The sequence below is a fragment of the Panthera onca genome, chromosome F2 (assembly GCF_046562875.1).
Source record: "Panthera onca isolate mPanOnc1 chromosome F2, mPanOnc1 haplotype 2, whole genome shotgun sequence".
NCBI classification, from domain to species: domain Eukaryota; kingdom Metazoa; phylum Chordata; class Mammalia; order Carnivora; family Felidae; genus Panthera; species Panthera onca.
Genome location: NC_138356.1, coordinates 753,711 through 776,208, shown reverse-complemented (window position 1 = coordinate 776,208; position 22,498 = coordinate 753,711). Strand labels below are relative to the sequence as shown.

At 37.4% G+C, this 22,498-nt stretch overlaps 1 protein-coding gene across 2 annotated transcripts in view; it reads left to right on the top strand.

The window, feature by feature from the left end:
• Positions 1 to 22,498, top strand: part of PRKDC (protein kinase, DNA-activated, catalytic subunit) — a 214,317-nt gene that overhangs the window by 154,734 nt on the left and 37,085 nt on the right. For both annotated transcript variants that reach the window (XM_078441702.2, XM_078441703.2), the window contains 6 exons: positions 248 to 386; positions 1,260 to 1,448; positions 2,149 to 2,373; positions 3,604 to 3,712; positions 5,298 to 5,409; positions 20,505 to 20,694. In XM_078441702.2, the coding sequence (XP_078297828.2) occupies positions 248 to 386; positions 1,260 to 1,448; positions 2,149 to 2,373; positions 3,604 to 3,712; positions 5,298 to 5,409; positions 20,505 to 20,694 (964 nt within the window). The remainder of the gene's footprint in view (positions 1 to 247; positions 387 to 1,259; positions 1,449 to 2,148; positions 2,374 to 3,603; positions 3,713 to 5,297; positions 5,410 to 20,504; positions 20,695 to 22,498) is intronic.

The following is a 22,498-nucleotide window of genomic DNA, read 5'->3' as shown; positions in this document are numbered from 1 at the left end:
CAATATTTTCAGATTTCACTTTAAATGCTCTTTAGAATAATCTCTGCTTCCTGTATGACTAAAGTAGTAAAACCTAATGGTAACTTCATAGTGTGTAAGATTTTATATTTATAGAACAAAAAAAAACATATATCCTTTTTGGCTAAGATAATGTGACATCTGGATTTAATATCATTTCATTAGAATAAAAACTTAAAAAATATTGACGTAGTCATTGATTTGGACTTTCTTTTTGGCTTGTTTTTAGACTGTATAGATCAATTGGAGAATATGACGTCCTCCGTGGTATTTTTAGTAGTGAGATAGGAACAAAGCAAATCACTCAGAATGCGGTATTAGCAGAGGCAAGAAGCGATTACTCTGAAGCCGCTAAACAGTATAATGAGGTAAAATTGATCACTAGCAAATATACCAGTTGCTTAAGCACTTTTGTTTTCTGATTGGAAAAACTGTTACCTTTAGACTTTAGAGTTTTGTAATGTTTCAACTTTATTCCTTGGTTTTTACACAAAAATTAGTAGCAGAGAATAGTTTCATAACAACAAAATGTGAAATAACTATTGCTTTATCTTTTACTCTTTTTAAGAAAACATCATTGAATAAAAGAGAAAGCATTTCATACCAAATGCTGTAAAACTGTTAAGATGTTATTTCAGTATCTGCTGTTATTCTATAATTTCTCTAAGGGTAGATTGTTTTCCTTCAGTAAGTAAAAACTTTATAAAGAGATAGGTAAAAATTGGTTTGGAGATGACTAAGTTCAGCTTTGTACAGTTTGTATTTTGAGTTGCCAGTGGCTATCTAGGTATAGATGTCTAGCAAGTAGTTTAAATTCAGAGTCCATGACCTATCAGATTCTTGAATGGGCAGTCCGGATTGTAAAAGTCCTTTGCAATTTTCTGTGAATGTCCTATTTTCTAATTTTCAATCTAAGAGCTCTTTAAGTAGTAAATAATCCACAGTACTGATTCAGATCAAATTTTGGGTCGTTCAGAACCTTCAGTTTAGTAATTGGCTTCATTGGTAAGTTTCTCAGAGAAATCGTTTCCTCTTGGTTGTTACGTTGATTTGTTCCTGTGAGATTTCTTTTGGTTTTTTTTCTTCCATTTAGTGTTACTCTGTTTTCTCTTTTCTCTCCCCTTGTCATAAATCTGAAAATTATCGTCCTTAGCATGAGTAGTTTACTACCTATAATACAAATGTTTTCGTTTGTATTCCTTCCAACTTTTAAAATAACCGTATGAACTTTCCTTCATGAGGCTCTCAATAAACAAGAGTGGGTAGGTGGTGAGCCTACTGAAGCTGAGAAGGATTTTTGGGAACTCGCATCCCTCGACTGTTACAACCAGCTTGCTGAGTGGAAATCATTGGCGTACTGTTCTATAGTCAGCGTTGACAATGAAAACCCTCCAGATCTAAACAAAATGTGGAGTGAACCATTTTATCAGGTGGGTAGAATTCCATTTGAAGTCACTGAGATAAATATTATAGATAGCTGTTTTCTAATTAATGAAATTGTTTAAAACTTTTCAAAAACAAGGTAGTAGTTATAAAGCACAGAACATTTGTGTAACCTGACTCCCCCCAACAACTCCACAGTATTGTTAAATCTCTGTAGCCATTTTTTTAATCTCTTTTTTAGCCACTTTTGGCCACTCCTTTCCAAGTAAATGGGATGCATTTAAAAATAAACATTAATATCCATAGTATAACTACATGGAAGAATATTTCTTGGTGTCTCTGCCCTGACACACAGGATACACATGGGGTAGCCCTTACCCCTGGGGTGACATGGCTCCCCTCCCATGGGATCACCCCAACTCTTGGAGGGAAATGACTCACCTGGTCCCCACGATGCAACTGTCTTGGCTGTGCTTGTAGATTCCTCACTTGTGTGTAACATCCAAAGATCTTTCAGCTAAAAGTAGCTCCCGTTTTCCATACAACATGTTTCTGTGTATTTTGTGGTTACAAAAATCAATAATTTTAAGTGAATGTGTCCTAAGAATTGTAGTTTTAGGTTTGAAACATCAAACATTGTCACTTTGGATCTAAATCTGGACCTACAAAACTATACCAATGGATATTGTAGTAATAAAATAACTCATATTGTTTTTCTGAAGTTACAAGTAGTCTTCTCTTCCTTAGGAGACCTATCTACCTTACATGATCCGCAGCAAGCTGAAGTTACTGCTTCAAGGGGAGGCTGACCAGTCTCTGCTGACATTTATTGATGAGGCTGTGAACAAGGAGGTTCAGAAGGCTCTTATCGAGCTGCATTATAGTCAGGAATTGAGTCTTCTTTACATCTTACAAGATGATGTTGATAGAGCCAAATATTATATTGAAAATTGCATTCAGATTTTTATGCAGGTAATACAGATACACCCATCTGAACTGTACCATTTCTATGATACTTTTAAGTCCATAAACTCATGAACAAAAAAAATCAACACACAAAAAGTTTCTTCTAAAATCTTTTCACTTTGTCCTTTGTCTTAATGCATTTTTTTAAATTTTATTTTTTATTTTTTTTAAATTTACATCAGTTAGCATCTAGTGCAACAATGATTTCAGGAGTAGATTCCTTAAGCCCCTTACCCATTTGGCCCATCCCCCTCCCACAACCCCTCCAGTAACCCTCAGTTTGTTCTCCGTTATTTATGAGTCTCTTCTGTTTTGTCCCCCTCCCTGTTATTATATTATTTTTGTTTCCCTTCCTTTATGTGCATCTGTTTTGTCTCTTAAATTCCTCATATGAGTGAAGTCACATGATTTTTGTCTTTCTCTGGCTAATTTCACTTAGCATAATACCCTCTAGTTCCATCCACGTAGTTGCAAATGGCTTAATGCATTTTTAGTCCCTTTTGGTTTTCTGTTTAAGAAGTTCTTTGTTTGTTTGTTTTTTTGTTTTTTGCTTTTCCTTGGGTTTTATTTTTTTCTTCCAAGATTTTGTTTAAATTCAAGTTACTTAACACATAGGGTTGTGCTGTTAAAGAACACTTGAGAGTAGACTTTTCATCTAGAGTGGCTGAATGGAGGTTTGGTTGCTTTGTGGAGGGTATGAACTAATCTTCCCTGATCATTTTCCACCATTATACCTTCTTTCCTTTTTGCTTTTATGAGAATCTTCTGATATTTGGTTTTAAAGTCAGTGTCTTTATAGAGCCTATTAATTAACATTTATCATTGGCTGATATTGATCATAGAAGCATATTCATTCAGTATCGTTATTTTTAAAAATTTTTTGAATTTGCTTAATAGAGGAAGTTTATTGGAGAAGAAGGAGTTGGCTTCTGTAGTTGGCAGTTTTACTTTATAGGATGTTGTGATTTTTAAAAACTGGTGGTCAATAGAGGCAACAGTAGCCCAGTTGTATTGATTTTATTGACTTCATTGAGCCAAAATGTGATTAAAAACCTGAATTATTTAAAAAATTTTAAACCGTTTGTTAATTGCTTCTATGAGCTAATTATTAACTATTCTGAGACACATTTTTGTAATTGATGTAAGGTAGTTGCTGTATTTCATGTTTTAGGGAACTGTATTAAAATTTAAAGTAGGAAATTGATTTATAAACAATGTTAAATATCTTTTTTCTAGAATTACTCAAGTATTGACGTTCTCTTACACAGAAGTAGACTCACCAAAGTGCAGTCTGTACAAACTATTATAGAAATTCAGGAGTTCATCAGTTTTATAAGCAAACAAGGTAATTTTTTTAGACTACCTTTTTTTCTTTTATACTTACGGAAAGGTTTTGGTATGATTATTTTGCTTAGTGAAAGTGAAACATGTACTGAATGTGTGGGTTAGAAAATACTTTGAGTTCACGCTGCAAATACATATTTTGAGGTCATTGAAATAAATGTTTAAGATGGACAAGCACTATTCTAGGCACTGGGGATGCAAAGCCAAATAAAACATATTGCCTAGCTTGAAGAAGCTTTCAGAAGAGTGGGGTAATCCCCACACGATATGACCCATACCGAGGCAGAGGGATTTCCCGTGTCAAATACGTAAAACAGAATCTGCCCTGGACTGAACGGTGCAGGAGGCTCCTGGAGAAACGGCCTGAGTTGAGGGTGGAGAAACAGAGGGGCTCACAGAAGACCTTTCTTCTCGAAAGCCTGCAGTGGCTCAGAGGGGCTAGAAGTTCAGTGACTGGGTTCCACACACCCTGGCCTGAGGGGAGGTGAAGCTCCTGGTGGCAGTGTGCAGACCCTGAAGGTCTTCTGCTACAAACAAGTGGAGTTTATCCTGGCACCTGTGAGAGGCCACCCAGAGTCAAAGGGAAAGAGTACGTCTTTACAATGGTAATATGTCTTAGTCATAAACTGGAAGTTCAACTTGTGTCCTCAATAATTTAAAATAATTGTGAAAGACCCTCTCAGCGTCCTGATAAAAATTGATATTCGTACATATTTACAATTAATCATTCTCTGCTTTAAATTTGGAGAATTCTTTTTCAAGCGCATGTTATTGACAGATCATTCATTAAGTGTTTTCTACTTTCTAGGACGTATGTTAATCTTTTTTTTTTTCTATAATGCATAGTTTTTATGACAGCCTTATGAGAGGTAGATTCCTTGCTTTTTCATTTTATAAATAACTTACCTAAGCTAATATGTGAAAGACTCAGATTTTGAACCCAGGACTGTCTGATTTAAGCTTATGCTCTTAACCACTACTTTCCCACCGACAGAAAGAAACTAAAGCTTTAAGCATTATCAGTGTGAAATTTAAATTTCCTGAGGGTTGTCATGAATCTCTTGAGTCCCGATTGCTTTGGTTACTATTATTACCATGTAACCTTGTACAGGTACCAAGGTCGGAGGCAGTATTTCGTCATTCAACACAATGATGCGTCTCCGGCTTAAGTGATGAAAATTCACAAAAATTGCGTAAACTAAGACTATAATATAAGTATCCCTATGCTGATTCAGATCAGATTTTGCCAACAAGAAAATTGGCTGCAGCCCTATGAAAGGTTTTCAGGTTTCGATCCTTTATAGATTTTGGAATTGTAGATGAAAGACTGTGGATCTGTGCTAAATGTAAAAGTTGTGTATGTTTATTTCCCCATTTTTACTCTGTGTCTTAAGAAATTGAGTTGTAATGGCAACCTATATTAGGTTTACTATGGTAACTTTGTATTCCTGTTGTGAAAGACAAAACAAAAATGTTTAATTTGGTCAAGAAATTTGAATTAAGTTTTTATTTACTAATGGCAGCCCTACTTTGTAAGTTGCTCTTATCATTGAGCTGTGGATATAGCCATCTTCTAATATTTTTAGGTAATTTATCATCTCAAGCTCCCCTTAGGAGACTTCTAAAAACCTGGACAAACAGATACCCTGATGCTACAATGGATCCAATGAACATCTGGGATGACATCATCACAAATCGGTAAGATGTGATCTCTTTTTTTTTTTTTAATGTTTATTTATTTTTGAGAGAGAGACAGAGTGTGAGTGGGGGAGGGCAGAGAGAAAGGGAGACAGAGTGTCTGACGCAGGCTCCAGGCCCTGAGCTGTCAGCACAGAGCCTGATGCGGGGCTCGAACCCACAAACCATGAGATCATGACCTGAGCCGAAGTCGAACGCTTAACCCACTGAGCCACCCAGGCGCCCCAAGATGTGATCTTTTTGAACTGAATGTGGATTTTTACGAAATTGCCAGAATGGTTTGTCTCCAAAATGGGTGTTTAGGAAAATGTGGGGTGTGAGCCTAGTGTGTATAGATCAGGCTCATCTTGCTGATTTCTCGTGTAAATTGTTCTCATACAGCTCTCCATGTCAGCAGTGTGTCCTTTGTCCCAGCTTATCCCCTGCCAGGGAATTGCTGCCCACTGACATTGAATTCATCGTGTGCTGGGAGGTTGATTGTGAACACACTGTTGGCAGTGAGAGAAAGCAGGGGAGCAGCGGGGGCAGTGGTCCACCTGCTTCTGTCTCAGGGCCAAATGTTAGCAACTGAAATGGCAGCAAAGAAAACACTGCTTCGTGATTTGTTACTATTCTATTATAATTTGGATTTTTGACACTCGTGCCTCCTACCTCCTGACTCTTATTTCATAACTGTATGTATCACTTTACCAGATTTGAGATCATTTTCATACGCTCAGCTTTTCCTTGCCCTGTGGAAACCCAGGTAATCCCTGAGGCAGATACTAGCCATGTATTTCAGAGATAAGGCACCAGAATCAGAGAGGTCGTGAATTATTTTGTGCAAGTATGCACAGGAAGTGGGACTCAAGGACTGTGGCCCCGTGTGGTGTTCTTGCCATTATATCCTATTTCCTCTGCTACTACAGGTGTTTGGTTTGGTTTGGTTTGGTTTGGTTTTTGCTTTTTATTTTTTGTACTTCTTTTTTTTTACTCTTTATTTTGAGGTAAGTTCTTATCTGTAGAAAAGTTGAAAGAAAAGTAGAACTCCCATGAACGGCGTACTTTTTACGCAGTCCAATGTTTTCAAACATTTTTAACATGTAGCCACATTAGCTTTTTATTTTCTCTCCTGACACATACATAATTATGTTCTGAACCATTTGAAGTTAAGGTACATATATGTGTCTCTTTATCAGTGTGCATTTCCTAAGAGAGTATTGTTTTATATAACACCAGTACAATAATAACTTCACTGTTTTCCTTTTTAATACAGCCCCAATTTCAGTTTTGTCAGTTGTCCCATTAGTGTCCTTTAAAGCATTTTCTCCCCTTCTAAGATGATATCCAGCCCATAATCTCATATTGCATTTAATCGATATGTCTTTCTGGCCTCTTAATCTGGGACACTTTCCTAGCCATCTTTTATGACATTGACGTTTTAGAGAAATGTTCCTCAGGTTGCGTTTGTATATTCTCACGGTTAGGTTCAGGTGGTACATCCATAGTTAACATACTACTTAAGTGAAATATTTTCAGGGTATTACATCTAGAAGCAGGATGTACATGTGCTTTTTACTGGTAATAGTAATTTTGATTGCCTGGTTAAAATATTGTCTGGTCTTTCACACGAAAAGATGCTCAATGTTAGTGATCATCAGGAAAATACAAATCAAAACTACAGTGAGATCCTACCTCACACTTGTCAGAATGTTAAAGTCAACAACGCAAGAAACAACAGGGGCTAGTGAGGATGTGGAGAAAGGGGAACTCTATTACACTGTAGGTAATACACTGCAAACTGGTGCAGCCACTCTGGAAGGCAGTATGAAGGTTCCTAAAAAAGTTAAAAATAGGGGCACCTGGGTGGCTCAGTTGGTTGAGTGTCCAACTTCGGCTCAGGTCATGATCTCATGGTTCATGGGTTCAAGTCCCCCAGCGAGCTCTGTACTGACAACTCAAGAGCCTGGAGCCTGTTTCATATTCTGTGTCTCCCTCACTCTCTGTCCCATCCCGCTCATGCTGTGTCTCTCTGTCTCTCTCTCTCTCAAAAATAAAACATTAAAAAAATTATTTAATAAATTAATTAAATAATAAAAATAGAACTGTCCTACAACCCAGCAGTTGCACTGCTAGTATTTACCAAAAGGATACAAAAATAGTGATTCGATGGGGCACATGCACCTCAGTGTTTATAGCAGCACTATCAATAATAGCCAAATTATGGAAACAGCTCAAGTATCCATCAACTGATGAATGGATAAAGAAGATGTGGTATATATATACACAATAGACTCAGCCATAATAAGAATGAAATTTGCAACAATATGGATGGAGCTAGAGGGTATTATTATGCTAAGCTAAAGAAGTCAGTCAGAGAAATACAAATACAAATGATTTCACTCATACATGAAATTTAAGAAACAAAACAAATGATCAAAGGGGAAAAAAAAGAGGCAAACCTCTCAAACAGACTCTTAACTATTGAGAACAAACTGAATTACCAGAGGGGGTGGTGGGGGGAGCAGGGCATGGGTGAAATAGGTGATGGGGATTGAGGAGGGCACCTGGCTTGATGAGCATGGGGTGTTGTATGGAGGTGTTGAATCACTATATTGTGCACCTGACACTAACATAACACCGTATGTTAACTAACTGGAATTAAATACAGACTTAAAATACATACATACGTACATACATACATAATAAAAAATGAGAACTCAGAAAAAATATTATCTGGTGTTCAGTGTATAATGCCTGTTTTTGTTTTAAGCCTGTTTTTTTTTTTTCTTTGCCACTAATAAAAAGGGTGGGAGAAGCTTTGAAACATGCATATATCCTGCTTCTCCTAAGACTTAGCCCTCTGTATTTTGTATCTGTGGATGACTTTTAGCCCAAACCAGTCTTAACAATGATAGTTGCAAGGTGATGATTTTCTAACTCCAGCCCTTGTTCCATATTCTATCAGAATACATCTTAGTGTAAGGAAGAGCCTTCCCTTCTCCATCTATTTGTTTATTCATTTACTTGAATTTTAGTTATCAATACAGAATCATGTATTCCAGTTTTATTTAATGGAATGTAATCTGTTGCTGTTCTTATTTGTCTCATGTTCAAATTGTCTCAGATTTGCCCAGCCGGAGCCCCTTCAAACTGACAGTACAGGCACATCTTGCAAAATTATTCTGCATTTTTTCTAGCAATGTTATAGTCTTAGTTCTTACATTAGGTCTATGATCTAAAGGAAGATAATATTTGTAGATGGTATGATGTGGGGGTACATATTCTGATGGCTTTTTTTGTATGGCTGTCTGGTTGTTTAGTCCCATTTGTTCAAAAGTCTTTTCATAATTGAATTGCCTTGGCACCTTTTTTGAAAATCAGTGACCATATATGTGTGGGTCTGGTTTTGAATGCTCTGTGCTATTCCTTATTTATATATACATACATTTTTTTTTTTTCATGTATCAAACTGTCCTCATTACTGTTGCTTTAAAATAGTCTTGAATCAGATAGGATGTGTACTCCAATTTTTTCTTTATGAAAATTGCTTTGTCTATTTTAGGTTATTTGTATTTATATGTACATTTTTAGAATCTGCTTGTCAATTTTATTTATTTATTTTGAGAGAGAACAAAAGCACGCATGCACAGTAGAGGAACAGAGACGGGGAGAGACAGGATCCAAAGCAAGCTCCATGCTGTCAGCGCAGAGCTCAGTGCAGGGCTCAAACTCATGAACCATGAGATCATGACCTGAGCCGAAATGAAGAGTCAGACACTTAACCTACTGAGCCACTCAGGTGCCCCTCTGCTTGTCCATTGCTGCCAAAAACAAAAACTCAGAGTCTGGGATTTTATTTTCACTATAGAGCAAGTTTGGGAGTTGCCATCTGGACAATATAGAGTTCTCCAATATGTATATAGTTCTTCCATTTATCTAGGTTTATTTATTTAGGTTTCTTTTCTTTCTCTTTTTCTTTCTTTTTTTTTTTTTTTTTTTTTTTTGTGTGTGTGCCCATCATGATAAGTGTACTTTTAAATTCCCTTTATCTGTTTCACTCATGCCCCCACCTGCCTCCCCTTTGGCAACCACCAGTTTGTTCTCTGTATTTAAGAGTCTGTTTTTGGGGCGCCTGGGTGGCTCAGTCGGTTAAGCGTCCGACTTCGGCTCAGGTCATGATCTCACAGTTCGTGAGTTCGAGCCCCGCGTCGGGCTCTGTGCTGACGGCTCGGAGCCTGGAGCCTGTTTCAGATTCTGTATCTCCCTTTCTCTCTGCCCCTCCCCTGCTCATGCTCTGTCTCTCTCTGTCTCAAAAATAAATAAACATTAAAAAAAAATTTTTTTTTTAAAAAAAAGAGTCTATTTTTGGTCTGGTTTTTCCTTTGTTCATTTGTTTTGTTCTTTAAATTCCACATATGAGTAAAATCATATGGTATTTGTCTTTCTCTGTTTATTTCACTTAGCATTATACTCTCTAGGTCCATCCCTTTTGTTGCAAATGGCAAGATCTCATTCTTTTTTATGGCTGAATAATATTCATTCCATTGTGTGTATATGTGTGTGCGTGTGCGCGCACACACACACACACACATGCACACCACATCTTTATCCATTCATCTATCAGTGGACACTTGGGTTGCTTCCATAGCTTGGCTATTATAAATAATGCTACAGTAAACATAGAGGTGCATATATCTTTTCAAATTAGTGTTTTCATTTTCTTCAGATAGATACCCAGTAGTGAAGTTGCTGGATCACATGGAAGCTGTATTTTTAATTTTTTGAGGAACCTCCATACTGTTTTCCACAGTGACTACACCAATTTACATTCCCACCAACAATACATGAGGGTTTCTTTTTCTCCACATTATCACCAATGCTTGTTATTTCTTGTCTTTTTTATTTTAGCCATTCTAACAGGTATAAGGTAATATCTCATTGTGGTTTTTTTTTTTAATGTTTACTTTTGAGAGAGAGAGAGAGAGAGAGAAAGCGTGAGCAGGGGAGGCACAGAGAGAGGGAGACACGGAATCCAAAGCAGGCTCCAGGCTCCAAGCTGTCAGCCCAGAGCCTGACGCAGAGCTCAAACTCATGAGCTGTGAGATCATGACCTGAGCCGAAGTCAGATGCTTAACTGAGTGAGCCACTCAGGTACCCCTCTCGTGGTTTTGATTTGCATTTCCCTGATGATGAGTGATGTTGAGTATCTTTTCCTATGTTGGCCATCTGTGTGTCTTCTTTGGAAAAATGTCTATTCAGGTCCTACTCCCATTTTAAAAATCAGATCATTTGCTGTTTTGGTGTTGAATTGTATAAGCTCTTACATATTTTGAGTATTAACTCCTTATTGGATATATCATTTGCAAACATATTCTCCCATTCAGTAGGTTGCCTCTTAGTTTTATTGATTGTTTCCTTTGCTGTGCGAAACCTTTTTATTTTGGTGTAGTTCCAGCAGTTTATTTTTTCTTTTGTTTCCCTTGCCAGAGGAGACATATCTAGAAAAATGTTTCTGTGGCTGTTGTAGGAGATATTACTGCCTATGTTTTCTTCTGGGAGTTTTATGGTTTCAGGTCTCACATTTAGGTCTTTAATCCATTTTGAGTTGATTTTTGTGTATGGTATTAGAAAGTGGTCCAGTTTCATTCTTTTGCATGTAGCTGACCAGTTTTCTCAGCACCATTTGTTGAAGAGACTGTCTTTAACCCATTGTATATTCTTGCCTCCTTTGTCATAGGCTAATTGACCATATGATAAGTGTGAGTTTATTTCTGGACTTACTGTTCTGTTCCATTGATCTGTGTGTCTGTTTTTGTGTCAGTATGATATTGCTTTGATTACTACAGCTTTGTAGTATGGCTTGAAATCTGGGATTGTGATAACTCCACCTTTGTTCTTTCTCAAGGTTTTGAATATTTGGGGTCTTTTGTGGTTCTACAACATATTTTAGTGTTATTTTCCTAGTTCTGTGAAACATGTTGGTATTTAGATAGGAATTGCATTAAATCTGTAGATTGCTTTGGGTAGTATAGGGATTATAGCAATTTTGTTTCTTCTAATCCATGAACATGGAATATCTTCCATTAGTTTGTGTCATATTCATTTTTTTTAATCAGTGTTTTACAGTTTTCCGAGTAAAGATCTTTCACTGTTTTGGTTAAGTTTATTCCTAGGTATTTTACTCCTTTTGATGCAATTGTAAACAGGATTGTTTCTGTAACTTCTCTTTCTACTACTTCATTATTAGTGTATAGAAACACAACAGGTTTCTGTATATTAATTTTGTTTCCTACAGCTTTACTGAATTTTTTTAATACTGCTGAGAGGGTTTTTTTGATGACATCTTTATGGTTTTCTATATATGTGTCATGTCTTCTGCAAATAGTGAAAGTTTTACTTCTTTAATTGCAATGACTTTTTTTTTTTTTTTATGGATGTGTTGGGTGTCTTGTTACATTCATTCCTAGGTATTTTATGTTTTTCAGTACCCTTCCAATTATTTGCTGTTCATATTTTCTGAAAGTTTTGTTTTGTTTTAGCATGCATGGGTGTTGAATTTTGTCAAATGCTTTTTCCTGCATCTGTTTGATCATGTGCCTTAGGTATGTAGTCTACAGTTTTGTTCACATCCGCTGGTTACTTATTGATTCTCTGTCTGGATGATCTGCCCATTTTTGAAAGTGAGACATTAAAGTCTCCAACTATTATTGTCTTGCTGTCTGATTTTTCCATTTAGTATTTGCTTTATATATTTAGATGCTTCAATGTTAGGTGCATAAATATTTATAATTATTACATCTTCTTATAGGATTGACCACTTTATCATTATATAATGACCTTTTTACCATTTTTAGCTTAAGGTGTATTTTTATTATTTATTTATTTATTTATTTATTATTTGTTTGTTTGTTTATTGCTACCATTTGCTTGAAATCTTTTTCCATGCCCTCACTCTCAGTCAGTGTTGTCTTTATTTTTTTTTAATTAATTAATTAACCTTTTTTTAAACTTACATCCAAGTTAGTTACCATACAGTGGAACAATGATTTCAGGAGTAGATTCCTTAATGCCCCTTTCCCATTTAGCCCATCCCTCCCTTCCATAACCCCTCTAGTAACCCTCTGTTTGTTTTCTATATTTAAGAGTCTCTTACGTTTTGTCCCCCTCCCTGTTTTTATATTGTTTTTGCTTTCCTTCCCTTATGTTCATCTGTTTTGTATCTTAAATTCCTCATATGAGTGAAGTCATATGATATTTGTCTTTCTCTCACTGAGTAATTTCGCTTAGCATAATACCCTCTAATTCCATCCACATAGTTGCATATAGCAAGATTTTATTCTTTTTGATTACCGAGTAACACTCCATTGTATATAGAGACCACATCTTCTTTATCCATTCATCTATCGATGGACATTTGGGCTCTTTCCATACTTTGGCTAATGTTGACAGAGCTGCTATAAACATTGGGGTGCATGTGCCCCTTTGAAACAGCATACCTGTATCCCTTGGATCAATACCTAGTAGTGCAATTGCTGGGTTGTAGGGTAGTTCTATTTTTAATTTTTTGAGGAACCTCCATACTGTTTTCCAGAGTGGCTGCACCAGTCTGCATTGCCACCAGCAGCGCAGAAGAGATCCTTTTTCTCCACATCCTCGCCAACATCTGTTGTTGCTTGAGTTGTTAATGTTAGCCGTTCTCAGTGTTGTCTTTAAAGCTAATGTAAGTCTCTTAGTCACATATTGGATTTTTGTTTATTTTATCCATTCAGCTGTTCTGTCTTTTGATTGGAGAATTTTATCCATTTACATTTAAAGCAATTATTGATAGGTAAGGACTTATTTTTGCCATTTTGTTGTCTGGCAGTTTTGTAGATCTATTGTTCCTTGCTTCTTGCTGTCTTTTCTGATTTGATGACTGTTTGTACTGGTATACTTTGACTTCTTTATCATGATCTTTTATGTACTTACTAAGGCCTTTCCTTTGTGGTTACTATGAGGCTTACATAAAATAGCTTATAACACCTTAGTATAAGCTGATAACAGCTTTACTGCAATAGCATTTTTAAACTTTATGCTTTTACTTCCCCATGCCCCTCACATATTAGATTGCTGATGTTACAATTTATTGTTTTTTATGTTGTGTATCTAATAGCAGATTCTTGTAGTCAAGGTTATTCTTAATACATTTGTTTTTTAACTTTTAAACTAGCATTAATAGTGAATTATGCACTGTCATTACCATATTAGAGAAACTGACTTGGGCTACATATTTACCATTAACAGTGAGCTTTGTACTAACTTCATATGTTCTCATATTAATTAGCAGTGGTTTATTGCTGCTTGAAAACTCCCTTTATCATTTCTTATAAGCAAGATCTAGTGGTGATGAACTCCCTTAACTTTTGATGGTTCAGGAAGTCTTTATTTCTGAAGGACAGTTTTGCCAGGTATAGTAATCTTTGGTGACAGTTTTTGTTTCTTTGCTTTTTAAATTTTTTAAAAATGTTTATTCATTTTTGAGAGAGAGAAAGAGAGAGACAGAGTGTGAGCAGGGAGGGGCAGAGAGAGGGGGAGACATAGAATTCGAAGCAGACTCCAGGCTCTGAGCTGACAGCACAGAGCCCAACTGGGGCTTGAGCTCATAAACCGCAAGATCATGACATGAGCCAAAGTCAGACACTTAACCAGCTGAGCCACCCAGGTGCCCTGATATGTTTTTCTTTCACTATTTTGAATATATCATCTCATTCTCTTCTGGCCTGAAAAGTTTATTTTGAGAACTCCACCTCTAGTCTTATGGAGGTTACTTTGTATGTGATGTGTCACTTTTCTCTTGTTGCTTTCATTGACTTTTGACAATTGAATTATAATGTGTCTTGTGTGGCTTGGTTTGGATTCAACCTGTTTAGGGTTCTTTGGGCCTCATTAATCTGGAAATCCATTTCTCTGCCCAGTTTTGAGAAGTTTTCAGCCATTTTTATTTTAAATATACTTTATGTCCCTTTTCTCCTAGGATTCCCGTAGTGGGTATTATTGTTTCATTTATGTTGTCCCATAGACTCTCTTCACTCATTCTGTTTTTTATTTTATTTTATTTTATTTTTACTTATTTTTATTTATTTATTATTTATTCATTTATTTTTGGTCCTCTCACTGGATCATTTCACTGATTATTTCTTCTGCCCAGTTGAGTCTGCTTTTGAAGATTTCTATTGAATTCTTCAATTCAGTCATAGAATTCTTCAGTTCTAGGATTACTGGTTTTTTGTTTTGTTTTATGGTTTCTATTTTTTTGTCGTTGTTGAACTTCTTATTCATACATTTGTTTTCCTAATTTCGTTTAATTGTCTGTGTCTGTGTTCTTCTGGCTCACTAAATTTCTATAAAAGTATTTTGAATTCTTTTCCTGATGCTTCATAGATCTCCATATCTTTATTGTCATTCATTTAGCTTTATTATTTTCCTTTTATTGTTTTCCTCTATCTGAGGATACCTTTATTTCACTTTTTTTATTTTCTGTGGATATGAAATTCTGGGTGGATCCCTCCTTCCTCCTCAGCAGTATCATTTGGCCTTCATGTTTCTGAAAAGAAAGTCATGATTAATCAAATTGTTGTTCCCCTGTGTTTAATCTATCATACTTTTTGACTGGTTTCAAGATTTTTGTCCATTATCATTGGTAATCAACAGTTTGATTATGATATGTTTAGGTGTAGTTTCCTTTGAAGTTACCTACTTAAGGGTCACTGAGCTACTCAAATCTACATTTTTGTCACTAAATGTGGGGGCTTTTTGGTTATTGTTTCTTCAAATACTTCTGCTATAATTTTTCTGTCTTTGTAGGGTGCCCATTACACATATATTATACTTTTTGACATTGTCCCACATGTCCCTGAAGCTCCATTCATTTTTTATTCAATCTTTTTTCTCTTTATTCTTCAGATTAAATCATTTCTGTTGAACTGTTTTCAAAGTCACTGTCATTTTCCTGTATTTTCTTAATTCCTCTCTAAGTCAGTGTAGTGAATCTTTTATTAATTAGTGGATTTTTGGGTTGTAAAATTTACATTTGTCTTTTTTTCATACTTTCTACTGAGATAGCTGCCTTTTCATTATTCATGGTTTTGTTTTGCTCTCTTGGAGCATCATTAAAATAGCTGCTTGATCATTCCAGCGTATGGGTCATCTCAGAGTTGACATCTGTTGTCTGTCTTTTTCACTGACAATGGATACATTTTCCTGGTTCTTTGTATAGCAACTAATTTCGGATCTAGAAATTGTTAATATTATCTTGTGTATACTCTAATCCCTTTTATAATTCCCAGGAATAACTGCTTTAGCGAGCTATCAGTGCAGTTAGATTTGGCCAGTGGACTCTGTCTTGCCTTCTTGATTCACATCTCAGTTGAGTACTCAAGTCTTTTCTTCACTGTCTCCAGTCAGTGTTGAACATGCATACTTCAGGAGGCAGGCTGAAACTTGTACGGCTTCATATACAGAATTAGAGGATTCTCACTGCAGCCTTTGGTCTGCCTAGGCTCCCTTCTAGGTTTCTCTGGGCACAATACAGCAGGGCTCCTGTCAGAATCTTAGTCACTCAGGCTACCATAACCCTCAGCAGCTAAGGTTATCCTCAAGGCAAAACCGGAAAAAGAAAGAGAAAACCAGAAACTCATCCAAATGGCAGCACCTTCTCCTAGCTTTGACTTCCCTGCCCACGCTGTATTTACTTTCCGTGACTTCAGGTGGTTGTATTTGGTATTTTATCTAGAGCTTTAATTATCAGCAGAAAGGTGGTCTGTAAGATGTTTACATTGCCATATAAGAGGGGGACTCTTGTTACTTGTGGAAAGATGGTTCTCTCCCTGGTTCCATCCTCCCCAGTCTGATAGAACAACATGTCATACACCACAGCATTTGTCTGCCTTTTTTAATTTGTTTCCTCTATCGGAACTTCCTTACCTCCTCTAATACCTGAAATCGAAATCGAAAAATACCTGGCTATTTTTCAAAGCCCAGGAAAAAGTCCATCTCACTTTGTGAAAACGTATCCACCTCCCCTTTTTGCCACCTCACTCCTCCATTTCTGAGAGCCCAGAGCACTTGACTCATTCTGATAGTGTAACATTCATGTTTCATTCATAAATTATTTCCTCAAATGTTTATCAACTTTTACTTACACAACTTTTGCTTGTTTATTCTTTCAACTAAAACCAGTGAAAGCTTAAAAAGCAGTAGCAACTAGGGGAGCCTGGGTGGCTCAGTCAGTTAAGCATCCGACTCCAGCTCAGGTCATGATCTTGCAGGTCATGAGTTAGAGCCCCACATCAGGCTCTGTGCTGACAGCTCAGAGCCTGGAGCCTGCTTCAGATGCTGTGTCTCCCTCTCTCTCTCTGCCCCTCCCCCGCTTGCATTCTGTCTCTCAAAAATAAATTAAAAAAAATTTTTTTAATTAAAAATTTTTTTTTAAACTGTAGCAGCTCTTGGGAGGGCAGGGACCCTTGTAGATTAGGTAGGGAGCCAGGAATGCAGAAGCAGATGACTAGAAAGACCTGTACCTTGGGAATAACAACAACAAAACGAAAGATGTGTGGGACGTGCTAATCTCTCTGGCTACAGTGTTTCTAAGAAAATTGAAATTAGGGGTGCCTAGGTGGCTCAGTCGTTTAGACATCCAGCTCTGGCTCAGGTCATGATCTTGCAGTTCCTAAATTCAAGCCCTGTGTCGGGCTCTGTGCTGACGTCTCAGAGCCTGGAGCCTGCTTTAGATTATCCTGTGTCTCCCTCTCTCTCTGCCCCTCCCCCACTAGTGCTCTGTCTCTCTCCCAAAAATAAATAACCATTAAGGAAAAAAAAAAAGAAAATTGATATTAATTGCTAGATGAACAAAAACTTAATTGATATTGTAGCAGGATTCTCACAGAGTCGTGACACTGAGGCTTTTCTTTCCAGGAAGCAACTTTATTTCTGCCAGCACTGCTCAGTTTGGTTCCTACCCAAAGAACTGAGCCCCGAGTGCCACATAGTGTAGTTTTTTATGTATTTTCTACTTCTTTGTCTCCCGTATATGGTAACACACAAACATGCAATCTGATTAAGTGGTCTCATGTTACAAGGTCATGAGGGATGCTGTCATGCACGCATATAACCAGGTTGCCTTGTGGTTTTTTGTTTTTATTATTTTTTTTAATGTTTATTAATTTTTGAGAGAGAGAGAGACAGAGTGCAAGTGGGGGAGGAGCAGAGAGAATGGGAGACACAGAATCCAAAGCAGGCTCCCGGCTCTGAGCTGTCAGCAAAGAGCCCGACACGGGGCTTGGACTCATGAACCATGAGATCGTGACCTGAGCTGAAGTCAGACGCTTAACTGACTGAGCCACCCAGGCGCCCCTGGTTTTTGTTTTTTTTCCCTTAGGGAGGGGACCCTATCACATTCCCACCTCTGATGCTTGGACCCCTCTATTATTTTGGGTCAAAGAGTATCATCTTTGTTTAGAGGTTTATATTTTCATAACATCATTACATGAGTGGCTATCTTTTTTGTTTCAATCATGGCCTCAATGAGACTGGAGACAGACCATGTAACCAGGGGAGCTAGGCAGGGTAGGATTAAGTAACCTCCCAGAATTAGGAAGATAATTTTTATGAGAGTTTTGAATCCCCCAGAAGTTGAAAATCATCCTCCAAATAACTCCCCGGGGTTTTAACCGTTCTAGGTCTGGATGGGGACATGAGCAATCCTTTTTATTTGATTTGTGATCTTCTCTATGACTTTTTACTCATTATCTATCTGTAGGCAGTAGTTGCTCAGGTTAAACTTTCTATACTCTTTTCTCAGAAGCAAGCAGATAATCTAAGGCCAAGAGATTTTGATAGATAGCTTTGCGCATTTTGGTTTGCTGCGTGGCTAGTAAGTTAAGAGCTCTGGCAGTTGTATTGGGTATAATTTTTATAACAGTTACATTAGAATTTCTTAGATGGCAAACTTATGAATCAGTTAAGCATGAGGCATATTTTCCAAGAGATCTAAATATCCTTGGTTTCTCTGCAACAAGTCAGAACCACAAACCTACATCTGGTAATTAGTGCTTTAGTCTCTTATCTCGCATGATATCCAGTGAATGTAATCCTAATTTATCATGCAAGCAAAAACTTTAACATTTTAGGTTACTAAAGACTTTGAAAGCTATCTTAACAATTACCTATGAAAACTATGAGACAGGTAAAGTTAACCATTACTTTAAGTCATTCTTTAGCTGATAAATTGGAACAGAGATAACGAGCTTATTTGACCTTCAGCAAATCTAGGTAGAAAAAAATTTTTTTTAAATTAATGTTGCTAAAATTGTCTGAAACCAATAAACTTAAATTAGCATAAACACTGAATACGTTTTACTTGGGTCCATGTAAGACAGTTTGTTCCCCATGGTTAATTTTTACCTAGAGAACTGGTGGGGAAATCTGAAATGGGTGGTCTTTGCTCCACAACTTCTATCTCTAGAGTGGGAGGAGGAGCCAATTATGTAGGCCTCACCCTAGGTGGCGCAGAAATTGGAGGGGGCGGGGGGGGGGGGGGGTTGGTAAGGAAAGGCAGAAGAGACGAGGTGCCAGCAGAAGGAAGAGAAAGAGAATTCCGTTTTAAATCTTGTCAGCTCGGACAAAGGAGCAGACTCCAGGTTTCTTTTGTTCTCTTTTCCACTAGTGGAATTAGGCAGTCCATGTCAGTTTGGAGGAGACAAGGAATTTCTCCAAAACAAAGGGAGTTTCAGCAGCTCTTTGGGAATATTCCTTAAAGTCCCTGTTCTGAGGTAGAATAACCAGAGACAGTTGGCTCTAATTATCATAGTCATTGACCCAGGAAATGAATGAGAGACAAGTCCCCACATACAGTCACACAGCAACTCCAACCCACCACCCTACATTCAGCACCTTAGAGTTGTGGCTTTGTTCCTCATCCCTATGGAATGATTAGGGCAACTCTGGGAGGTGATCAGGCTCCCCTTCTGCCTCTCAGTGGAGGTCTGCCAGAACGAACCCAGGTTCTTACCAGTCTGATGGGCGGCACTCCCTGAGCTGGTTCTTAGGACTCACAGGTTCCGTTGGTGTACACGGCATCCTCATCCTGACACACCAGGAGAGCTAGTCTCCTGTGGATCTAGCGGTCTGCTAGCCCCTGGTGAGGCTGCCTCCCCCAGCACTCTGAGGTTCGTATCCCCAGTGGCAAAGGAGGTGGAAACGCACCATCTCCAAATCCCGGATGAGCCTCCAAGTAATGTCACGGGAGTGAGTAATGACTCACACAGGGAGTCGTGACCCTGAGGCTTGTCTTTCCAGGAAGCAACTTTATTCGTGCTGGCACAGCTCAGTTGGGTTCCTACCCAAAGAACTGAGGCCAGAGTGCTACGTGGTGTAGTTATTGTCTCCCATATATGGTAACACAAACATGTAGTCTGATTAGATTAAGTGGTCTCATGTTACAAGGTCGTGAGAGATGTTTTCATGTACGCATATAACCAGGTTGCCTTGTGGTTTGTTTTTTGTTTGTTTTTCCTTAGGGAGGGGACCCTACCACAATATTGATCAGGGATGGATTGTATATGTTAAGGGCCTTTGTCAGTGTTTACTAACATGAAAATAATGAAAATGAAATCACTGGAACAGAGTCAGATATGTAAATTACAATACAAATAAAAATAATTCTGTAGCAATATAGCATTATCTTTTCATATTCCCAGTGATTATAACCTGTTTGCTGCTTTACAATTTTCATCTTTGGGGTAGGACCTTAGATTGGAAGATATGAAAAGGGAAATGGCTTCTGAGCCAACATAGTCATGTCACCCATTCATGGAGAGAACATTGTGCGTTTAAATGCTTTATTTTGTGGAGGTATATGCAGTAAATGATATCTAGAAAAATATCTTTTAAAGAGTTGGTTAATTAAAAATAGATATTAAATCTGGTGCCTAGAGTGTACATTTACAGTCTAAAAAATGAGCAAAAATTTAATGGCTGTAGAATTTCTATCAATACCATCCGGTAGCTTACTGTATGTCCAAGATTTCTTTCATGAATCTCTGGCATTAACTCTCACTTTTCTTTGTTTTTTGTAGCTGTTTCTTTCTCAGCAAAATCGAGGAGAAACTTATTCTTTCTCCAGATGATCATAGTATGTCCATGGATGGTGATGGAGATCCCAGTGACGGGATGGAAGTCCAGGAACAGGGAGAAGAGGTCTGTTCTCTGATTAAGAACTGTATGTTTTCTATGAAAATGAAGATGGTAGAAAGTGCAAGAAAGCAGGTGAGTACTCATATTTGTAGTCCTCTATTTCTTTAAATTAGCTGGTTTTTAAACTTTTCCCTAAAATCTGAAGCTCAAAGATAATTGAGTACTTAGTATTTTTGTTCTCTTTAAAAGAAAGTAAACTTGAAGAAACACTTAAAATTATCCAGAAAGTTCTAAAGTTTATTGCATACTTGTTAATCATTAGAAAATAATTATTTTCTGTTATTAAAAAAAGAAAATAAACCCAATATCAGATTGGATCCTGTTTAACAAAATGAATGTTTGCCAGTTAGTTACAAATTATATTTAGGTTTATTTCATGGAAATAAGATATTTATTTATTTATAAAATAAAATATAAAATATATTTAGGTTTATTTTTTGTATATAAAATATTAAATCATATTTTTCATGTACTTAAATCATATTTGAATATACTAGGGGAGCTTACTCTTTTAATGACCCTATATTGATAGATTGCTATTATAAAGCAAAGAATGTTATTCTAGTAGAAATAATTAATATTTCTGTAAGTTTAAGTGCTAGTTTCTCGGTTTTTCTTTGAGATGGGTATTTTATCAGATAGGGATTTGTATATTTCAAATAACAGAAAACCCAACCCAGAGTAGTCTAGGTGAATAAAAGAAATCTGTTAGTTCCTATGAGTAAAGTCTAGAAGATCTGGCTTTCAGATACTCTGAAATATATTGTCAGCAAGGGCCTGCTTTCTCTCCTTCAGTTCTCTCTTCTACCATACTGATTTTGTCGTCAGATTCTTTTTTTTTAAGTTTGTTTATTTTGAGAGAGAGAGAGGGAGGGAAGGAGGATGAGAGTGTGCATGAGTGGGGAAGGGTCAGAGAGAGAGGAGAGAGAGCTAATCCCAAGCAGGCTCCTCACTGTCAGCACAGAGTCCGATGCAGGGCTCAATCCCACAAACTGTGAGATCATGATCAGAGCTGAAATCAAGAGTTGGGTGCTTAACTGACTGAGCCACCCAGGCACCCCTGTTCTCAGATTCTTATGTAGTAGGTCTGTGTAGCAGCCCCAGGCTTACCCTTTGTAGTTGGAAATGGCTGTGGATGTTTCATATCTTCCTTCCTCCTTACTACATCTTCTTGGAATTAGAAACAGTTTCTATTCCTTGCAGAAAAAAGGAAGATTCTTTTCATTAGCTCTACTTGCAACTGGGGCCATCTTCTAAGGCACATGGCTAAAGAGGAGTGCATGTGGCTTCTCAGCAGGAAGTTAGGGTGCTTGGGCCAGATGGAGAGACATGTGTGCTCCCTACTACTGCTCAGACTTTCCAAACTGGGAGAGGGTTCTGGTGAGAGAGGGGAAGGAAGTGAGCTGCAAGTGCATTACTTAGAAATGTGTAAGAATTACTAAGATGGCTAAAACCCTTCCATGTGGCACGCTGGCTTTTCTTAGGAAGTTGTCAACAATATGTTCCCATATAAATAAGGGCTAGAGAGAGGTAGTACCAGTACCAGCAATATTGGACATGAAGAGAGAAAAATAGTTCTAGTCTGAAGATCACATAAAACCTTCAGTGCGTTTCAGTTTACCTGCCCATGCTCTTTGAAACTCTCCGAAAGTAGCAGAACTGAAATTTGAGTTTTGCCTTTTTTTTCATTACCAAGCACACCATTAGGTGCTGGAGATACTAAAGTGAATAAAATATAGACATACAGACGAGCAGTTATAGTACAATAATACCAAAGGACAGTCACATGGGAAGGACACCTGACCCAGCCTTATGGAAACAGAGAAAGCTTCCTGGAGTAGGAGGTCATAGCTAAGTTGGGAATTGAGAGGTGAGA